Below are 17,814 nucleotides of genomic sequence, written 5' to 3'. Positions count from 1 at the left end.
ACTGTTTCTCTTGTGCCGGAGGCCCAAGCAGGACACGTTCCTCCAGGTGCAGACCCTCAAAGTGGGTTTATATGTTCCTTAACCTGCTACCTGTGGTTCTGCTAACACAGCACCGTACTCAGCTCAGTTCTGCTGCCATGAGGGTGCACTGCAGACTTGTGCTCCATCTGTCCACCACAAACTCTGTAAGCCCCCCGTCTGCCCGGACCCTTTCCCACAGAGCTGCTCGCTGGTGTCTGGCCATACTGCAAGGGGGGTTCCTTCACCAGCTCCTTCCTGGCACTTGAGTCCCATAAGGTTCCCCTCAAACCAGGTCTCCAGCTTGCCAAGGTCCATCCAGAGGGCAATGTTACCCTCCTTCCCAAGGACTCTCTGCCCCGCTGCACAGGTCACCAGGGAGTGTGTTTGGTGTCACTGGCCCCAAGGACAGTCCTTGGCTGGCTGCCCAGTGCTTGGAGCTTGGTGACCCAGGAACTCCTACAACCACTTTATAGCCACCCACCCAGACTACGCTGCACACCTTTGCCTGCCGGGATTCTAGGAGAGCCGGTGTCGGAAGCTTTCCCAAAGCCAGCCTCAGGGCACCCCGCTCCCCTTGGCTGTGCAGACAGGCCCCTCCTGGCAGAGAGGTTATGCCTGGGGCACTCAGACATTTTTTTGCCTTTTGTAAACTTATGTTGGTCAATCCCAGACACTTACTTGTTTTCATGTGCCCAGGTCCCATTGTTGACATTTTGGAAGATGGTCCTTTTCCCTGTCCTGGGATACCTCCCTCAGCTGCAGCCTTTAAAAGGCAACAGCCTTAGTTTGGCCTCTTCCACTTCTGGCATTCAGTAGACATCCAGCACAGTACTCTATCAATACACATAAATACAGATATGAAATTAAATGAAATAGAAACATCTCTAAAATGTCACTTTAGTAATAAAACATTATCATATACAAGAATTCTAGAAAAACAAACAAACAAAAGCTTTACCTGAAATGCCAGTCATTCCAATAAATACTTAAGAATGCTGAAGTTGGCACTTGAAACAAGAATGCTAAGGAAAAAAACCCCACATTTAAAAAACGTACTAGGCATACTAAGAAAATCATCATGACTATTGTCACCAGAAGGTGACAGTTGTGGTGATTTAATGTCCAACCAAGCATAATAAATAGTTCAGTACCTCACCTACTCAAGGTGAAAGGTTCAAAAGATACTACATTAAGGTTCAGTGGGTTATTGTCAAATTCATAAAGACAGTGAAACAATTTCTGCAGAGTTTAAAACAACCATGCTCTATTTTTTTTTTTTTTAAACAAATGTGACAAATGCTTCTGCAAAACTTTCCTGGGCACAAAATTTATAGTTCAAGTTCACATTTTAAGGAAATAAAATAAGATACCTTTCTTTTTAAATGAAAAATTCTCTTTCTTAAAGGAACTGTCTATTAGTTTATCAGTAGATGGACCCAGTGTAACATTATTGAAGGATTTCAAGTGGTGATGTCAACTGGGCAATGTGCGTGCTAGCTCCTGTCTTCTTCCTTCTGCTATCTGACCAAAACTAGAGGGAAGGGTTTCATTATGATTTTGACCTGCAGAAAGGAGAGGCAGACACACTAGTATTCTAGTATCCAATGGTCATAGAAGATCCTATTGCTATTACCTTTAACGAAGCAATGTATACAAATAATTAACCTGTACAGACTAATGGACCACATCTCTGTTTGATAACCCTTTACGAAAATCTTTTGCAATACAGGGACCATGATCCAGTCACATGTACCAGCAGAAAGTTCCTGCTGATGTGTGATCTGGTCTGGATCCTTTTTCTGCTACAGAAAGATGGCAGTGCCAGGTGATAATCCCTGACCAATACAATGTCCTTACAGCTTCTGACTTCTCATACGGGAACAACTTGCAGCTCACAGTGCAGTGAACAGACCTAAAACAATACACATACAAGAAGATGTGATCCTGTCATTTTAAACTTATTACCTTAGTAGTTTGCACATTTGGTATCTTTATTCAAAAGGCTAACATCGTAAATAATTGTATTTCAGTACTCTGTTACAGCAAATGCATGAATTTCACAGCCAGATGTCTGTAATGATGTAACACCTCAGGAGATAATATCCTAACATTAAAAAAACCACAGCTGATAGCCTTTGTGTATGATAGAAATACTCTTTCTCATGTAAAGTTCTTTTTAAAATGAGAGGGTTTGCCATTTATCCTGTAATTATCATCTCAAATGCCCAGTCCTGCATGTTGCAAACAAAACTTTGGTGGCAAACAGAGTTACAGTACACAAAATGTAAGTCAGCACAGCCAAGAGTTCAAAGACGCTTGAATATGAATCTTAACATGACTCTTTCTTGGCTCATAATCAGAGTCTTTTAGCTCCTTGTATTTCACAGATTAATTCTCTTCATTGCTGACTGACATCATACATTCTTTCACCCTTACTGACCGAAATATTTCTCAATGGCAAGATGCTCCTTGAAATAATCAGCTGTCCAAGAAACCTACACACCCCTGGCTGATCCCCTCCTTAGTACAGGTTTTCTGTATATTATATAGGAACACTTTCGATTGCAGAAACTTGCAATTGCTTGAAATTTCTCTTAATCAACTGTAGGTTATAAAAAGCAGGCAACACATGGACAACTCTAGTTTCCTGAGTAACCAGCTAAAATACACAGTTCTGTAAAACTTGCTCATGTTGGACAGAAACAGGCTTCTCATGGAATTAACTCCTCTGAAGGTAGTAGAGCAGTTGAATCTGACTTCCTACAAAATCAGACACAAACAGATGCACATAGCAGAGTGTCTACCCATACTACATGTGGTAATTCTCACAGTCCACAAGTTTAATACAAAGGTAGCTGCTGTCCCAGAGGATGGCAAAAGCCTGGACTCCCTTACCTGCCCCGTGGTAGATGATTCTCCAGCAAATTATCCTTGTTGACAGCTCCACAGAATAGCAGTAATTGAGCAGAATTACACTTGCAGAAAATGGTCTTTAATAAGCTACGAGGTATATGTTGATCAGTAAAATCTCTATTATAAGGTTTCTGAAGTTATTTTCCTTGGCCTTTGTGGATTTCTAACGGCCCTGTTGGCTTTGTATTAACCCTAATAGCCTTACAGTTGAGTCTTTTGTACTCTTTACTTTTCACTTTGTATTAACAAAGAAAAGGCTTTTAAAGAATAGATCAAGCTTTTCAGCAATAAAAAAAGATCATTTCAAAGCTTCCCCAAACACCTCCCTTTAAAAGCCTGCTGCTGCATCAACCAGCTACTTACTCTGCCCATGCTACAGAGCAAGACCTGGCTCTAAAGTGACCTGCTTCCAATCTCAGATATGCCAAGGCTGGTTTTAAAGTTAATCCTTAACCTCCATTAGTGACAGCATAACTGTGGTGTAGCATTTTGGTAGTGCAATAATAAAACCATAATCACATACCTGGTCTCTGCTGCGTCTTCCTCCAAATCTCTGATGTGGTGAATGTTTACAGTCTTGCTGCAAAAAAGCCCCAGTAAATGTTATTATAGGCTGTAGTGAGGAAAAGACACTAAAACACAAGGGAAGCAAACACAGGTTCTGTAATTATATTTTATTGCAACTGCTATGCTTTGTCTGCTCCTGAAGGCTCCTTTAGCCAAATTTGTTTCAGACTTTTTTTTCTGTACCAATTAATAAACACAATAAGCATGTAGAGTTTTCTTATTATTTTATTGAAAAGGTACATTTAAAAAAATACACAGACATTTTACTATTATGGATTGCTGATAAAGATGCTCTAAAAGTTAATTCTCTTCTTATTTTTCTTTCTTCCACCTGTTGTCCCCATTATCACGTAATTACTTCAGTCTGAGCACTGTGTACTGATTCACCTTTATAAAAGGGTTGGGGAGGTAAGAAGATAGGTGGGGTATTACTGCAACATATTCAGTAAACAGAGAATATGATCAATTATAAATATTTTATGTTCTGTACATTATTGCATTAGGGAGCCACAATGTTATGCAGCATCGTTACAAAGGAAACTAGTTAGAAATGAAGAAAAAAGGATATTTACGTACAAATGCATGGATCCATTGTCTTCTTGAACAATGTATATGAGCTGTGGCAATGTGCAATTGAAAAGCTTTTTTTTTCTCTTTAAACATTGATTAGCAACACCAGTGAGGAAACAACAAAAATAAGTTAAATGAAAGTAGCAAACAAGTAGTAATCTTAACTCTATGTTATATGGCTTTCTATTTTTGATTTCTCTAAATCAAGTGTGACACAAAAGAAATAATTAAAAGCTTTAGCACTGCATTGCTTTCAAACATTTGCACAGAAACTAAAAATCTTAAAATCAGACGTGATACATCTTTAATACTACACAAGGTACACCAGTACTGGGGCCTAGGACAGCACACAATCCCTGTCAACAAGAACACATGGAAAAAATGGATGCAATTCTTTTTTGAGATGTTATCCATGATCTAGCATTTTGTTCATCTACCTTTTTTCCACATTAGATTGTAACCCATTGGTTTTCAGAGAAGTATTTACATAGGTGTGAGTGAGGAAGACCCTAGTTTTCAAGTCTGTCAGGAAAATATTTTACGTTCCTTGATTCCAAGGTGCATCATATACATTTAAAAAAAAAAAAAAAAAGGAAAAAATGAATAGATGCATGAATCTTTAATGGTATAAATGTTATGAGCAATTTAGTTTTCAAGCAAATCACACTATTTTGATTAAAAAAATAAAGACAGAGAGAGACTAGGAGAGTTGTCTAGACTCAAAAATGCACTGCCATCAATGATGGATTTTATGATGTGCTTGGATGAGGTGTCCTTCTGGATGGCATTGCAAAAGAGAAACACATTTTAAAATCTCGACCCCTTTGCTGCTTTCCTTTTACCCTTTGTACTGGCCATAGTTATCTCTCTTTTGTATCAATAAATTAGTATGGTGCAAAAAGTATGGAGGCAGGTGTCGCCCGGATGGGCCCATGGGCTGGCCTCAGGAGAGCTGGTGGTATTGCTGGTGCCTGGAACAGGGATGCAGAGGGCCGGGGAGGAAGGGACAGAGCTGATGAAACAGCTGCAGCTGCAGCAAGAGGAGATGAGAGGAAAGCAGGTGCCAGCGGCTTAATCATGTCCTTCTGGAATGCAAGTTTTGCCTGGAATAAAACACACACAAAAGGCAATGCAAATACAGTTCTCCCCATGCCTACTTTTATGTGAGGGGAAAAGTGAACTCTGATAGAGCATGTTGTGGTTTTTCACAGAAGCCTCATGTCAGCTCCTTAGAAATGCTACCTACATTGTCCTCTTACTCCCAAGGCAATTAAAGAAACCAAACCCTGTATTTAAAGATACACAGATCTCGTGAGTCTAGAGACAGTCGCATGTTTAGAAGGAAACATAATTTGCAAGTGAACAACTTTATATGAATTATAACTGTGCATGAAAGATTAAAAAAAAAGATGATTGAGACTTCAATATCAAAAGTCATATTTTCCACTTGCAAAAATGAATTACAGAAAAGTAGAGTGGTCAAGATGGGAAGCTGGTATTAATCCAGTCAGCTTTTCACCTGACACTGCAGACCTGCTCTATGCAAAGTAGAAATATTTTTTAAGATCAGTACCATAAAGAATTTTTCCTGAAATAATTATTACTCAGTTTATGACCTAGTGCTTGTGGTGAAACAGATAAACAGAAATATATACACTGTGGTCTCACTGAAAATGGCTTGTACCATAATCAAATGTTTGTGGGGGCAAAGATGCTCATGTCCTTCCCTTATAACTGGTGGTCTCTTCTTATGCAATAGATTATAAAATGATGTATTACACAAGTGAAGATTAGCATGTGCAGAACCTATTGAATGGAGAGACTTAGAGAGCCTGCAGTATTTTCATTTGCCTCTACACAATTACAAAGACATATTAATATTTCAGCTTTTAAAAGCTTTTCATATGATTCCTCTTGCACACATACATCTGCATCTCTCTCTTCCCGACCTATAAATTGTTTTTGTGCCATAGGCGGCAAGCACTTTTCTCTAATGAATAAAGTACAGGCTGCTCCACGAGCAAATAAACGTACAAACTGTGCTGTGCTAAAGCCAGCCTGAACCCTGGCTGCAGCTTGACTGGCAGAACCAGCTTGTGGGATTCCTGGAAATGCAGGCGAGTGTGAAAGGGATTGGCTAGGGACACAGAGACAGGACAGGTGTTTTGATAGCCAGTGACAGACACAGCCTGAACATACAGACAGGCAATCAATTCTCCTAAACACCTGATGACTCTTTTGCACCCACTAATACATCCACACAGCACTCTGTTTTGCTGCATGAAGAGGAAGAGCTTTAGTATTTTTGTATTTTAACATCCTATATCCTTTTCCCTGACTGCATCCATCAAAACTGAGTTATCTCAGGTGTGCAGAAAGACAGAGTATATCCATTGCTGCTTTCAAGAAGTGCACTAGCCCAGCAGAGCTGATACCTTTCCACAGGGTACACGGTTCATTCCCCATTTCACTGATTATTCCCTTCTTCCTAGCAGTAAATAACACTCACACTGCTGTCTGCATACCTTTGCCTGGGCAGACAGAATACATAACTATCTTCAAATCTGATCCCTCTGCAGACTCAGCCTGCGGGGGAAGAGAGGCTGCGGAAGCGTCAGGTCTGTCATGTTCCTGTCTCTGTGCGGTGGGAGTCCCCAAGGTCACAAATTTACACAGACAGTGAGGAGAAATAAAAATACTTACTGCTAAAATACTTGGGTTGCGCTGCAGTTTGTTGTAAGGACTATATTTTGGTTTCATAGGCTTTCCTGCAACTCTGTCCTTATGCCTTCGGCTGGAAATGTGCTGAAATAAATATCCTCACATTTAATTAGCTGTTTAAACATTTCTTGGTTTTGAGTTTGAAATTGATTTATCAGCAGGATATGCCCAAGCCCCTGTTTGTAAGATAAAGTAGGTTCTTTAGAGAGAGCAAAGATGAGTTTTGCTAAATTAAACATAACAATTTGAAGCACATCAAATAGAGAATCAGAAACTAATCAAATACAGCGTATTTTGTGATCCAAGACAGACTCTGCAAATTATCGGTACTTTTGTCAGTCTCTCCTTTTTCCACTTGAGGAGCTTCAAATCAGGCAGAGCTGTAAGCAGTAGGTCACAGGGATATTCAGAAGTAGGAGGTAAATTTCCATCCTGCTCCTGCTGTTCAGTTGCATAAATAATTCAATATTAGCTGAAGGAAGAACCACTACCCAGGGATATGTCTACACCATGTAATTTAATGTTATCTTAGAACTAACTAAAATAACAGGGAATGAGAGGACACATCCACACAGCCCAGCACCATCCAGTTAGAGATTCCCATTTGGGTATCAGCAACACTATGTCTGTATGGGCACAGCTCTGAACCCAGGGCTAACTGACTCAGACAGAGAAGAGCTGCATGTTCATACAGCTACACTGTTAATGATAACATTGTTCTACACAATTCAGACACATCTATAGTATTACCCTGCTGTTGACGGTCCCAAACCAACAGATTTGAGTCACATTTTCCTTCTCACATAGCATTAAAAATTATTCCAGTAGACTGAAACAGTACTGAAGGAAGAATTCAGGGAATCTCAACTCAGAATTTCTTATATGTGGGAGACTAAAGTTCACATCTCTCTGGAACTACAGCAAATTTTTAAATGAGATCTCCTATGTTATTCATTGATACTGACACCTCTGTTTCATGACAGTCAAGACCATTTTCCCAGCTGAAACAATTATCTGAATTTGACCTATGATGAGCTATTTAGAAATAGTTGTGAGATGATAGATAAGAAACAGTAAGTTCACTTAGTATTGACCAAAACATCTTCACCCTACATCCCATCTACAATACTGCAATACAGCTAAAACCAGCAAAGGAGCTCCAGATACATGCAAATTACCTGTTTAAGTTGAATTTCTGAATTAACATGGACATCACAGATTTCACAATGAAACGTCTTGTTCTGCAGTCCTGACCCTTTACTGCCATTCTGCACCTTCAGCCGGGATCCAGGCCTAGGGTAAGACTTGATGGGACCAGCACCGTTCCGAGCCTCGACCATGGTCTTGTGCTTGGAGCCTAATGGGCAAGGAGATGCAGGTGAGCTCACCATCAGCAGCATAAAAACACATCCATCAGCCTCGGGACTTTGTAATACATTTATCTTCAAGACAGAATGGTTAAAATCACCACAGATTGGGAATAATTATCACTCTGGTTTTGCTCAGAGTAATTCCCACTTCCATGATCTAAATGCAAGCCAGAAGGGTTTGTGCAAAAAGGGAACAACAGACATACTGGACCACTGCCTTGCTGTTTGGGGGCAGTGTGTGACTGCATGGCCAAAGTGCTTGCTGCTTATTGTTCTGCCACAATCCATATAGCTGGTGAATCACAAAAAAAGGGTATTAGCCAAGAGTGGGACAGGAACCACAGCAATCGCTCAAAACGCACCTAGGAACAGTAATACTTCAATAAATATCCTCTGATTTGGAAGAAATGGCTGCTTTGTCCATTTCAAGAATGGATTACAGCTGTAAAGCCAGGTTCAATGGTTTGTTAACAAGTTTTACAGCACCAGCACACCATGAACAGACAGCAGACAGAGCACATTAGGGATTGCTGCTTGTGGCCTATGAAAGGGAGCATATCTAATCTTCAATCATCAGAAGATTCTAGGATATCTAGGAAATCTAATGAGCCCATCCTAAAACTATCAAAAATATAAAAGAACAATAATTACTATAAGTTGTACCAGCAAAATAACAGATATCAGTGATAGTGAGATGAAATATGAAAGAGAGGGAGAACAGACATTTTAGAAACCTCAGCCTTACAGAAACCGCTACGATCATACTATGATCCTCACTGGGAAGGTGTGATGGAATCTGCTTAGGTAACATAAACTGTAAGGATTTTGTTAACTAAAAACTTATAGACTACATGAAAGACAGTCAAAAACATTAGAGAGTGCTTTAATAGAGTATCAAACGCCACACATGAAATGGTCATTAACAAAACTGGTTTTGTAATTTGACATTGTAAGTTTTAACGAAGAGATTCTTCAGTGAAGTGTGGCTACCAGCTTGTTACACTGAATTTTAAAAATTTTCACACACAACTGACTTGGACCATATGGATACTCACCTGTATTGTGGGCTTCTAGTTGTGAAAGGGAATTCACAGCCACTTTGCATAATGAACAGTAAAGTAGTTTTTTGGCTTTTTCCTCTTCTGACTCAGTAGCTGTGTCAGCAGCTCCATTTGTGCTCTTGGTGGATGAGGCAGGTGCTAGAGGTGCCACTGCTGCCACTCCAGATTTGGGAAGAAAAGTACTCGCTTCTGTATTGGACTGCTGACTTGCACTATTGGGCTTTGCTTTCCCTTTATCTTCTAAAAGAAGGAAAATACATATGTAAAAATATACCACACACAAAAAAATCATACAGTAATAGTCCTATGGGTTTAGTGAACCTAATACAACAGGGGCCTAATTAATTTCATTTTATGAAAGAGAGCAGCCCCTTCGTGTAATTTGACAAAGGGGTGATTTTCCTGTTTTTAAGGTCACCAGTGAATACTAATGACTTAAAAAAATTCATGCCACTGTTGTTGCTGTTATGCTGCAGGTATTGCCGGTTGAAAGAAGCCCAAGAAAGCCTAAAGGCAGACAGGCTTAGGGACTGGACAGCACTCAGGAAAATGTGCAAGGCTTTGCACTGGGAATTACAAACATATTTCTCAAAAACTATATATTTGCCTTTTGAAGGGCTCAAGTTTCTCAAAGTCACCAGGAGGACACTGAAAGGCTCCCACACCATTTTGACATATGATATCCCTCATTTCAGTTAAGGAGTTGATTATGGTAACTACATGGCACATGTGAATATGGCTGCTAATATTTATAGTTTTTTCCAAGAACAATTCCCCATATATCTGTCGATCAGACGGCTTCATGTACATTCAATGCATTCCTGTATCACTTCACAAGCATGAGTCAATCATCTGTGCTCCTATGAGACAGGCAGGTATTACTTCATTTTGCAGATGGCAATCACAAAGCAAGAGATTAAATGCCCCAACTGTGCCTAAAGAGGAATTTTGTGCCAGAGCCAGTATTCAAATGCTCCCTGCTTACGTGCTGCCTACAAGAGCTCATTGCATTTTAAGCTATTCAACTGCAGGCCTTGTGACCACAAGCTGTATTAGCTGCCAGCAGTAAAACAAGCTCCACCTATAAAAAACATGGGATGGGAGGGAGGACAGTGCACTGGTGCTGGTATGAGCAACACTGACAAAACGGACATGAGAAATGATTGAGTTGTCACTCTGAACAATAGGAATCAAACTTTATTATCTAAGCAAGTACATCATCGACATAAGAGCAACCTCTTAAAAACTATTTATATCCCATTTGAAATGCCTGGCGTAGTTTTAAATAGAATTAAACTGACTTGAAAAACTAGGTTCTGTTTTGGGCATTTATTTTTAAACATGGACCCTTGCACTTTATGTTTACAGCTACCAGACTCTGTTTTAACATTATTCTGTGTATCAGGCCAATGCTGCTATCAAGAAGACTGAAAACAGGACTGTACCCACTCAAACAAACACTTGAGAGCGTGTATGATCTACGAACAGCCATCCTGAAACTAAACCCCATAGCTATTGGCATATTTCCCAGGAGAGCATTGTAGTAAATCAATTTTAGATTGGTATAAATGAGGAGAAAGAAAATTCCAATAAAACAAGTATTATTTTTTAAAATAGCAATAAAAATACTTTGAAATTACACAATATGGACAGTACTAAACACTGAAAACGGTCAAGTACAAAGACTACTATTAGGACCAAGTTAATGTTAAAACCAGATTCTGAAGGTATTTTGATTAATAAAGCATGATAAAAGAAACTGATGTTAAATTGTACTTCATAGGCTATTCAATTTTAGAGTCTCTACAGTAATAAGTCACATCTGCAAAAAACTAGAACACTTTATATGACCTATGAGTCTTCATAAAATACAGTTTTAATAAATAGCAGTTGCTAGCATTCTAAATTAAAGAGTTTTCAATATGGAAAATTCTCAGAGGTGCTAATATCTACAAATGAAACACACTGAACAGTTTCCACTTGCAAATTCACATTACAGAAAAATAGACTTCTTGTTGTTGTTGTTGTATATGCCATGTTATGCCAGACTGCAAAAGGCATAACACCAGGATATACGTGAACCTGAGTGGAATAGAGGAACATTCCTCAGTATTTTGCATTTCAGGCCTTAAAAGAAAAATACACCTGCAGAACAGCAAGTTGTATACCAATATATACTAACTACACTTCTAGTCTGGGTCCGGATTTTTATGTTGTTTCCCAAATATTTTTTTTAATGTAAGCATAAAAATTGGGTGCTTTTGAAACACCTCCTAGAGGTAGAAGTCATCTCCTGCAGTGAGTGAGAGAGTGGGTGGCAGGGGGCAGCAGGAACAGCAGCTGATGGGTGTGGGGTGGACTCCTGGCCTGAGAGACACCCTCGTGCAGTGAGTGCACGCTCACACTCCTGCCCTCAGACCCTGCCCGCACTGTTCTCACTGACCACAACGAGAGTGAGCAGATTTTTTTTCTTTGTTTTGCCATCAAGTGTCTGCAGAGTGAGATCCCAAGAGACATGGAAGAAGATCTATTTTACGCAGGCCACCAATTACCATCACGGACTGATGGTTTTCCAATGTTGAATTTAATAGCTGATTGAGAAATCACAGATTTCACTTCTCATCTAGCTGTCCACCAGCTGAGGTAGTATGCAGAGTTTTATATTCCATGGATTTACAGTGTTGTCACTATTTATAATACAATGTGTAACAAACTAACAAGAAACTTCCAGAAAACTAGAGATAAGTTACCAGCATCCAGCTGGGCTCAATTCTGCCAGTATCACAGCTTTTGGAAAGAACCTCAGTTCACATAATAACTCTTTCATTTGGAAAGCTTCCTGAAGCAAATAAGCTCTTCATCGATGGGGATGTATAAGGAGAGACATACGCCCCTCTATGAATTAATGTTTCCTTCCACCATTCTAAATGTTTAATGCAGAACATCTTCAAAGATCATAATTGTAAGGTTATTATACAGTTTAACTCCCACAGAAAGTACACAGAGCTAAGTGCATATTTGTCACTGCAGTGGGGCCAGAACTGGGTTTTCCTGGCTTCTAAAATCAGAAAATTGCACTTCTCCAAATGGGCTTTTGATAACAGCTTATTGTTTTCAATCCACAGAATTCAAAACACCATTACTTACAGTTTTATGTGTGAGACAGAAATGCCAAGTATTCAATCGTGCAAAGCACAGGAAATGCAAATTGCATGTATATTATTCTCCTTTTTTCTACTTATAGCACAGAGCTAACAAATAAGATCTGCACTCAGAAATCAAAAAATGTAACTGTTAATGGCTGCATGCCATATTTCCAAATGATAATCACCTTATAAAATACATGTGGATGGTGAAATAAAGCTGTAGGATTATAGTCCTCTTGCTATTTCTGAAGGTAAGTATTATTGAGAATAGGCTCAAACTTTCTCTGATCTCCACCTAGGCTGAGACCAACAGAGCCGGAGGCCAAATGAGTGCAGACGTGCGTCCATCCTGCCCCGAACCACTCACACAGCAGCTACTGCTCCACGAACACAGCTGGAAGCATGAGACCACAGCAATACCAGCTCTTCCCTGAAAGCAGTAGCTGTGATACAATCTGCATCAGGTCAGGTTGAAATGCTCACATAAAAACTCATGTGCAAGAAGTTAATTTAAAATCTAATTTGTACCATTGCACTGTATCTATGTTCCTTTTCCATTTTAAAAAGCCATATTTCATCTGTCTTAAATTCCCGTCTTTAAATTAAGTCTTCCTTTTCTTCAAGATTCCAGAAGAGTAAATTGATGATTCAGGTTCTTACTGAAGCCTGAATTTATTTTGAAGTAGAGCCCAGGGAAAAAAACTAAAGCAAGCTAATTAAGTATTGCTTTGGGCTCAGTAATATCATGCTTTTGTCACCCATTACATTGTTTTAATTCTGCTTTGAAGTTGTTTTCATGTATTTCTGCTTGTTTGACTCATGCTTTTGTCAGCTCCATGTTAAAATTCAATCTGATCAGCCACTTTGACTATATGTACCAAGGTCAGGACACTGCAGGATAACACCTGACAGGTTTGAATCTACAAGTTCTACCTCCCAACAGAGGACCAGCTTGGACTGACTTACCAAACTCTGCGGGTCACATGAGTCTCACTGCAGTTGCTATGGCACAATCCATAGGACCTACCTATTAATGCTGAACTCCTAGTCCAGCTAAGTGAAGGTGCTCTACTGCCTAGGCCAAAAAGGGGCAAAAATGTTACTGTAAAACTTCTTCCCTCTGACACTCAACCTCCACCTCCTCTATTCAGTTATTTCCTTTCCTGGTAAAAAACTGAATATGAGCACTCTGCTCCAGCTCATAGTCTAGTGATCAATGCAAGCCATGAAGAAAGTAAATATATATTTTCTGATCTCACTAACCATTTCATTAAGCAGTTTGGTTCATAAGGCACCTTTAACAGAGTGCACTTATTTCACTTTGTGATTTGTGTGAAATGTTTACAATTTCATAACATATATATTTGCATGTTATAAATATATATTTTACAATGATCTTGTACTGTACTAAAACGTGCCTATAGGCATTGATTTCTATAGCTAGGAAACAGACTTTGTGAGTGAGAGTGATGATTTTGGTGACTGTTAGGAAGAAGTTCTAATTTGGACTTCATGATGATATCATACATGCTATTTTCAACAAAAATTTACTTATAATTCAGATCCTTAACTCAGAATTTACATTCTTGATAAAAATAAAAAACAAAGAGAATTCTAAATCTCATTAATAAATCCAGAATGTCAATGGAACCAGTTTTTCTGTATCAATAATATCCATTGTTACAAACACTCCACAACATGCCTATCTGCACAGTTACCACTGATCACACACATAACAGCTTTGCAATAAACTTCTGTTCCACAACAGCTTGTTGAAATAGCAGTTGAAATTAAAAGATTAGGTATACATGAGACACTTGCAAGAGCCCTTTCCAATACATATTCTAAAATCTTTTAGATATGAAGTTCTGTTATGATCCTAATTCATGGCTAGGCTTCGCAAACAAAGATTTGAGAAGGGCTCTACCCACGCTTGCTACAAGCGTGCTGATGGCTAAAAAGGCCAGTGTGAGATAGACAAGTCCGGTTATGATCCTAATAACCCTTACAAAACTGTCATGTGAATTTTCTGCCAGTATATAATAAATAAATAAACTTGCTCTTACTCTAACAATAACAGAAGAAATAACATTTCAATTACTGAAAATATTGTGTGTCTGCATGTGATGAAAAGTGTAACTTTGCACCTGCCTGCTTCTCTTCTCCACCAGAAACTGGGGCTATTGTCCACGACTGGTGCTGAACGCTGAGCATGCAGACAGTAAAGGACCCTGGGAGAGAGAAGAGCTGCACAGCATAGCACTGACTGCAACGAGGAGGCCCCCACCAGGAAGAGACCATGCCGTGCTTATCACCACCCCCCCGTCAGGCTTCAGCTTCCCACCTTTCCTTGTGCCAGGTCCTTTTCCACATCCCTCAGCTTCAGGCACTGAATGGCAGCTGTACACAAAGTACAGCAAAAGGGCAGCACAGATACTGCAAAGTGGCCATGGCTGCTCTACGACCCTACACTGAGGCTCTTTTGAGAGATCCGCTCATTTGCCATCGTAGATATAGAAATCTGGTTTTATATTTCTTTTACCTGCTCACAGAACATATTGCCAAGTTAGAAAAGACAAATTATTTTTGGCAGTAAGATATTTATTATTCTCTGTCACAGAGGCAAGGAAATAGTAAACACTTGTGCCTCTTTTCTTCTTGAAAAACAGGAAGGAAAGAACCATGCAATTTTCAGTGCAATTTCCAATATAAACCAGCCACATAATTTTGTTGCTGTGCTAGGGAAACACAGCAACAAAATAATTTACTGTGTAACTCAATCACTGCATGGTTATCAAGGTTATACAACTGGTGAGCAGAAACAATGCACAGTTAGGTGAAAAGCCTTTGTTTCAATCAGCCTCGTTTATGCTGATATGTTACAATACCACATCACTACTGAAAGGACAAGTTTATAAAAACATGGGCAACCTGATGATTCTGAACACTTTCAATTAACTTCTGACTATGTCACTTCCTATGGTAACTAAAATCAAAAGCGATTTCTGAAAGGAGAAATTCATGTTTTACTTATGGGATATTGAAAGTGTGGTGCGAAGATTGTCTTATGATAGCCTTGAGTTCACATAAGTTGTGCTACAGGGACCTACTATTGGTTTGAAGTGTTGATTTTAGAGAGTAAAGCAAACATATCTCCCAAACTGGTAAAGCTGTATTGAGTAAAACAGATTTTCAAGTTCTCCCTATAATTTCAACAACTCCAAATATGCCTGTGAATACTGGGCTGCATTAAACAAGCTTTGAAGCCCACAGTGGTTACAGAATAGGACAAGGAAAGCAATGAGATTGCCAGCCTATTGTATTACGTGCTCTTTTCCCTGATCAACTGTGTAGCAAAGATAAATCAGTTGCATTAATTACAGTCACAGACAATCCAAGAAATTTTGCTGTATTTCTGTAGCTAAAATAGCTAAAAACTGTACCTAAACTGGCATCAACGAACACAAAGTAAAAGTGTGTCTATTGAAAAATAAAATTCTCAGTTTAAATTTAACATTTTAAGTGCTTGGCACATTTGACACAAATCTAAAAAGTGACATTTCCCACTACATTCTTTTTCCTGCACTTCTTTATAAAATATGCCCACTGATCATGCTGAAGAGAGGCGAGTTACTTGATATTACTTAAATCTAGTGTTTGACCTCTCTGTTCTAAGCTTTCTGCACACAAAACAAGGGGTGGTCCCCAGACCAAGTGATGTTCAGTTTAAGAGCAGAGATGTCAGCTGCAGATAGACAGGGATTAATTATTAGTGTGGCAGTCAAACTTCTCACAAGGTTTTTCCTGTTTTTGTCTTTCAGTGAAAGAGAAATTTTCAGAGTTGAGAATAACAGAAGGAAGTTTGGTGGCTAATTGCAGAGAACTCTTCACAAATATGCCCAGGAAAAGCAGAAAACTGTTTTGGAGGCTGTTTTCAATGGCTGATGGGTGGTAGGTGCAAGACAGCATTTTGAAATATATTACAGAAGACATACAAAGGTATGAAGAGCTTTGAAAGGGAAGGACATGAATATGCAGAGAGCAAAAATCAGTAGCTTTACCTGTACCACAGAAATATTGTAACAAAATTTGCAGCATTCAAAACAAAAACATTGAAAGTAGAGAGATCACAGTCAAAGAGGTTACAAACCTGGTTGAATGTAATTAAGGGAGACATTAGGAAACCAAACCAAAATAAAATCAAGATCAGGAAAACTTATTTAGTCACACTGTACTTATAGTACTGCCCAACCAAATCTTAGGATCTACCCTGTGACACAGGTCTGGGGATAGAGAACCTCCTCGAGTCATTATACTGGAAACAATAGCTACTGTACATCTCTTTGCCCTGAAATAAGATGTGGAGGGAGAAAATGATCAATAAGTAGGGCCTCCTTCAATGTATTAGCAGAAAAGTTATTGAATAGAAAGTCAGACAGTAGCTCCAGTAAGAAAAGCAAGTTTCAAAACACTGTTCTTCACAGAAAGTCTTATCTTATTCTGGTTTGCACTGCTATAGAGGAATAAAGTGCACACACACTTTTTCTTCTTATGAAGAAGAACACTATGAGTAATATATGCCATAAAGACAATAGCAGGAGAGCAATTAAGTCATTAATGGTCACAACCTTTACAGCATTTGTAAGTACTTTGGCCTGCATCTCAGCATCACTCAAAAAAACTCCAACAAAACAAACAACAAAGAGCACTAGGTTATTTTTTGACACTCATTAAGAGAGAGTTAGCTAACTTTGATAAGGTACTCTAAAGTCTTTTTTGTTTTATCTCCACATTTGCTGAATAATGAGACTCTAATGGCTGTCAGACAAAATACCTACTTTATCACCAGTTGTGCAGTCTACTGAGAAATGAGGCTGAAAAACCCGTAGGGCTCTGTTCTAGAAAAATTCCACTGCAAACCTACATTCAAATCAGACAGCACAGTGTATCTATTAACCCTTTGGATACCTTTAGTTTTTGTAAAATGTTTTTTCTTCAGGCTGTGTGAAAAACAGCTAAGTTTTACATAATGAAATAAATCTGTTTGTCACATTCTAAAGAGAACTAATTTTCTCTCTATACAAAGATGAGAAACAAATGGAAGCTATAAATATAAAGCTTTTCATCTCAAACACAAATGTGCCCCGAAATAAGCTACAACATGTTTTCTCAAGATACTGAAGCTACATCAGGAAATGCTTGTGCAATATTAGGTGAACTCAGTAGCTAGACTGATTTTTTGATTAACTGCATCATTACTCTTCAACAGACTGAGCCAAAGTTATCTTTTTTCACCTTAGAAGTATTGCTGGTATGGCTGTGGTACAGCAGCGATGTTAACAATTTCTTAGGTATTTTATTTCTGATTTGGTGTACCAAAGACACTGACAAAGGAAGTTGTGTTTTATCTTCAGAGTACAAAAATATTTGTAACTGATCAGACTA

General features: G+C 38.9%; 1 protein-coding gene across 6 annotated transcripts in view; it reads right to left on the bottom strand.

Annotated features, from left to right (window-relative positions):
* Window positions 1–3,708: 3,708 nt before the first annotated feature.
* ZNF385B (zinc finger protein 385B) overlaps window positions 3,709–17,814 on the bottom strand; it is a 167,720-nt gene continuing 153,614 nt past the window's right edge. For all 6 annotated transcript variants that reach the window (XM_050339970.1, XM_050339969.1, XM_050339971.1 and 3 more), the window contains 4 exons: window positions 9,218–9,463; window positions 7,971–8,149; window positions 6,775–6,876; window positions 3,709–5,174 (listed from right to left, as the gene is read on the bottom strand). In XM_050339970.1, the coding sequence (XP_050195927.1) occupies window positions 4,956–5,174; window positions 6,775–6,876; window positions 7,971–8,149; window positions 9,218–9,463 (746 nt within the window). In that variant the 3' untranslated portion in view covers window positions 3,709–4,955. The remainder of the gene's footprint in view (window positions 5,175–6,774; window positions 6,877–7,970; window positions 8,150–9,217; window positions 9,464–17,814) is intronic.

Source organism: Myiozetetes cayanensis, unplaced genomic scaffold, assembly GCF_022539395.1.
Source record: "Myiozetetes cayanensis isolate MyiCay16 unplaced genomic scaffold, myiCay2020 scf9, whole genome shotgun sequence".
Taxonomy (NCBI): Eukaryota; Metazoa; Chordata; class Aves; order Passeriformes; family Tyrannidae; genus Myiozetetes; species Myiozetetes cayanensis.
The sequence above is the reverse complement of the archived record's forward strand: the minus strand, read 5'-3'. Positions and strand labels throughout refer to the sequence as shown.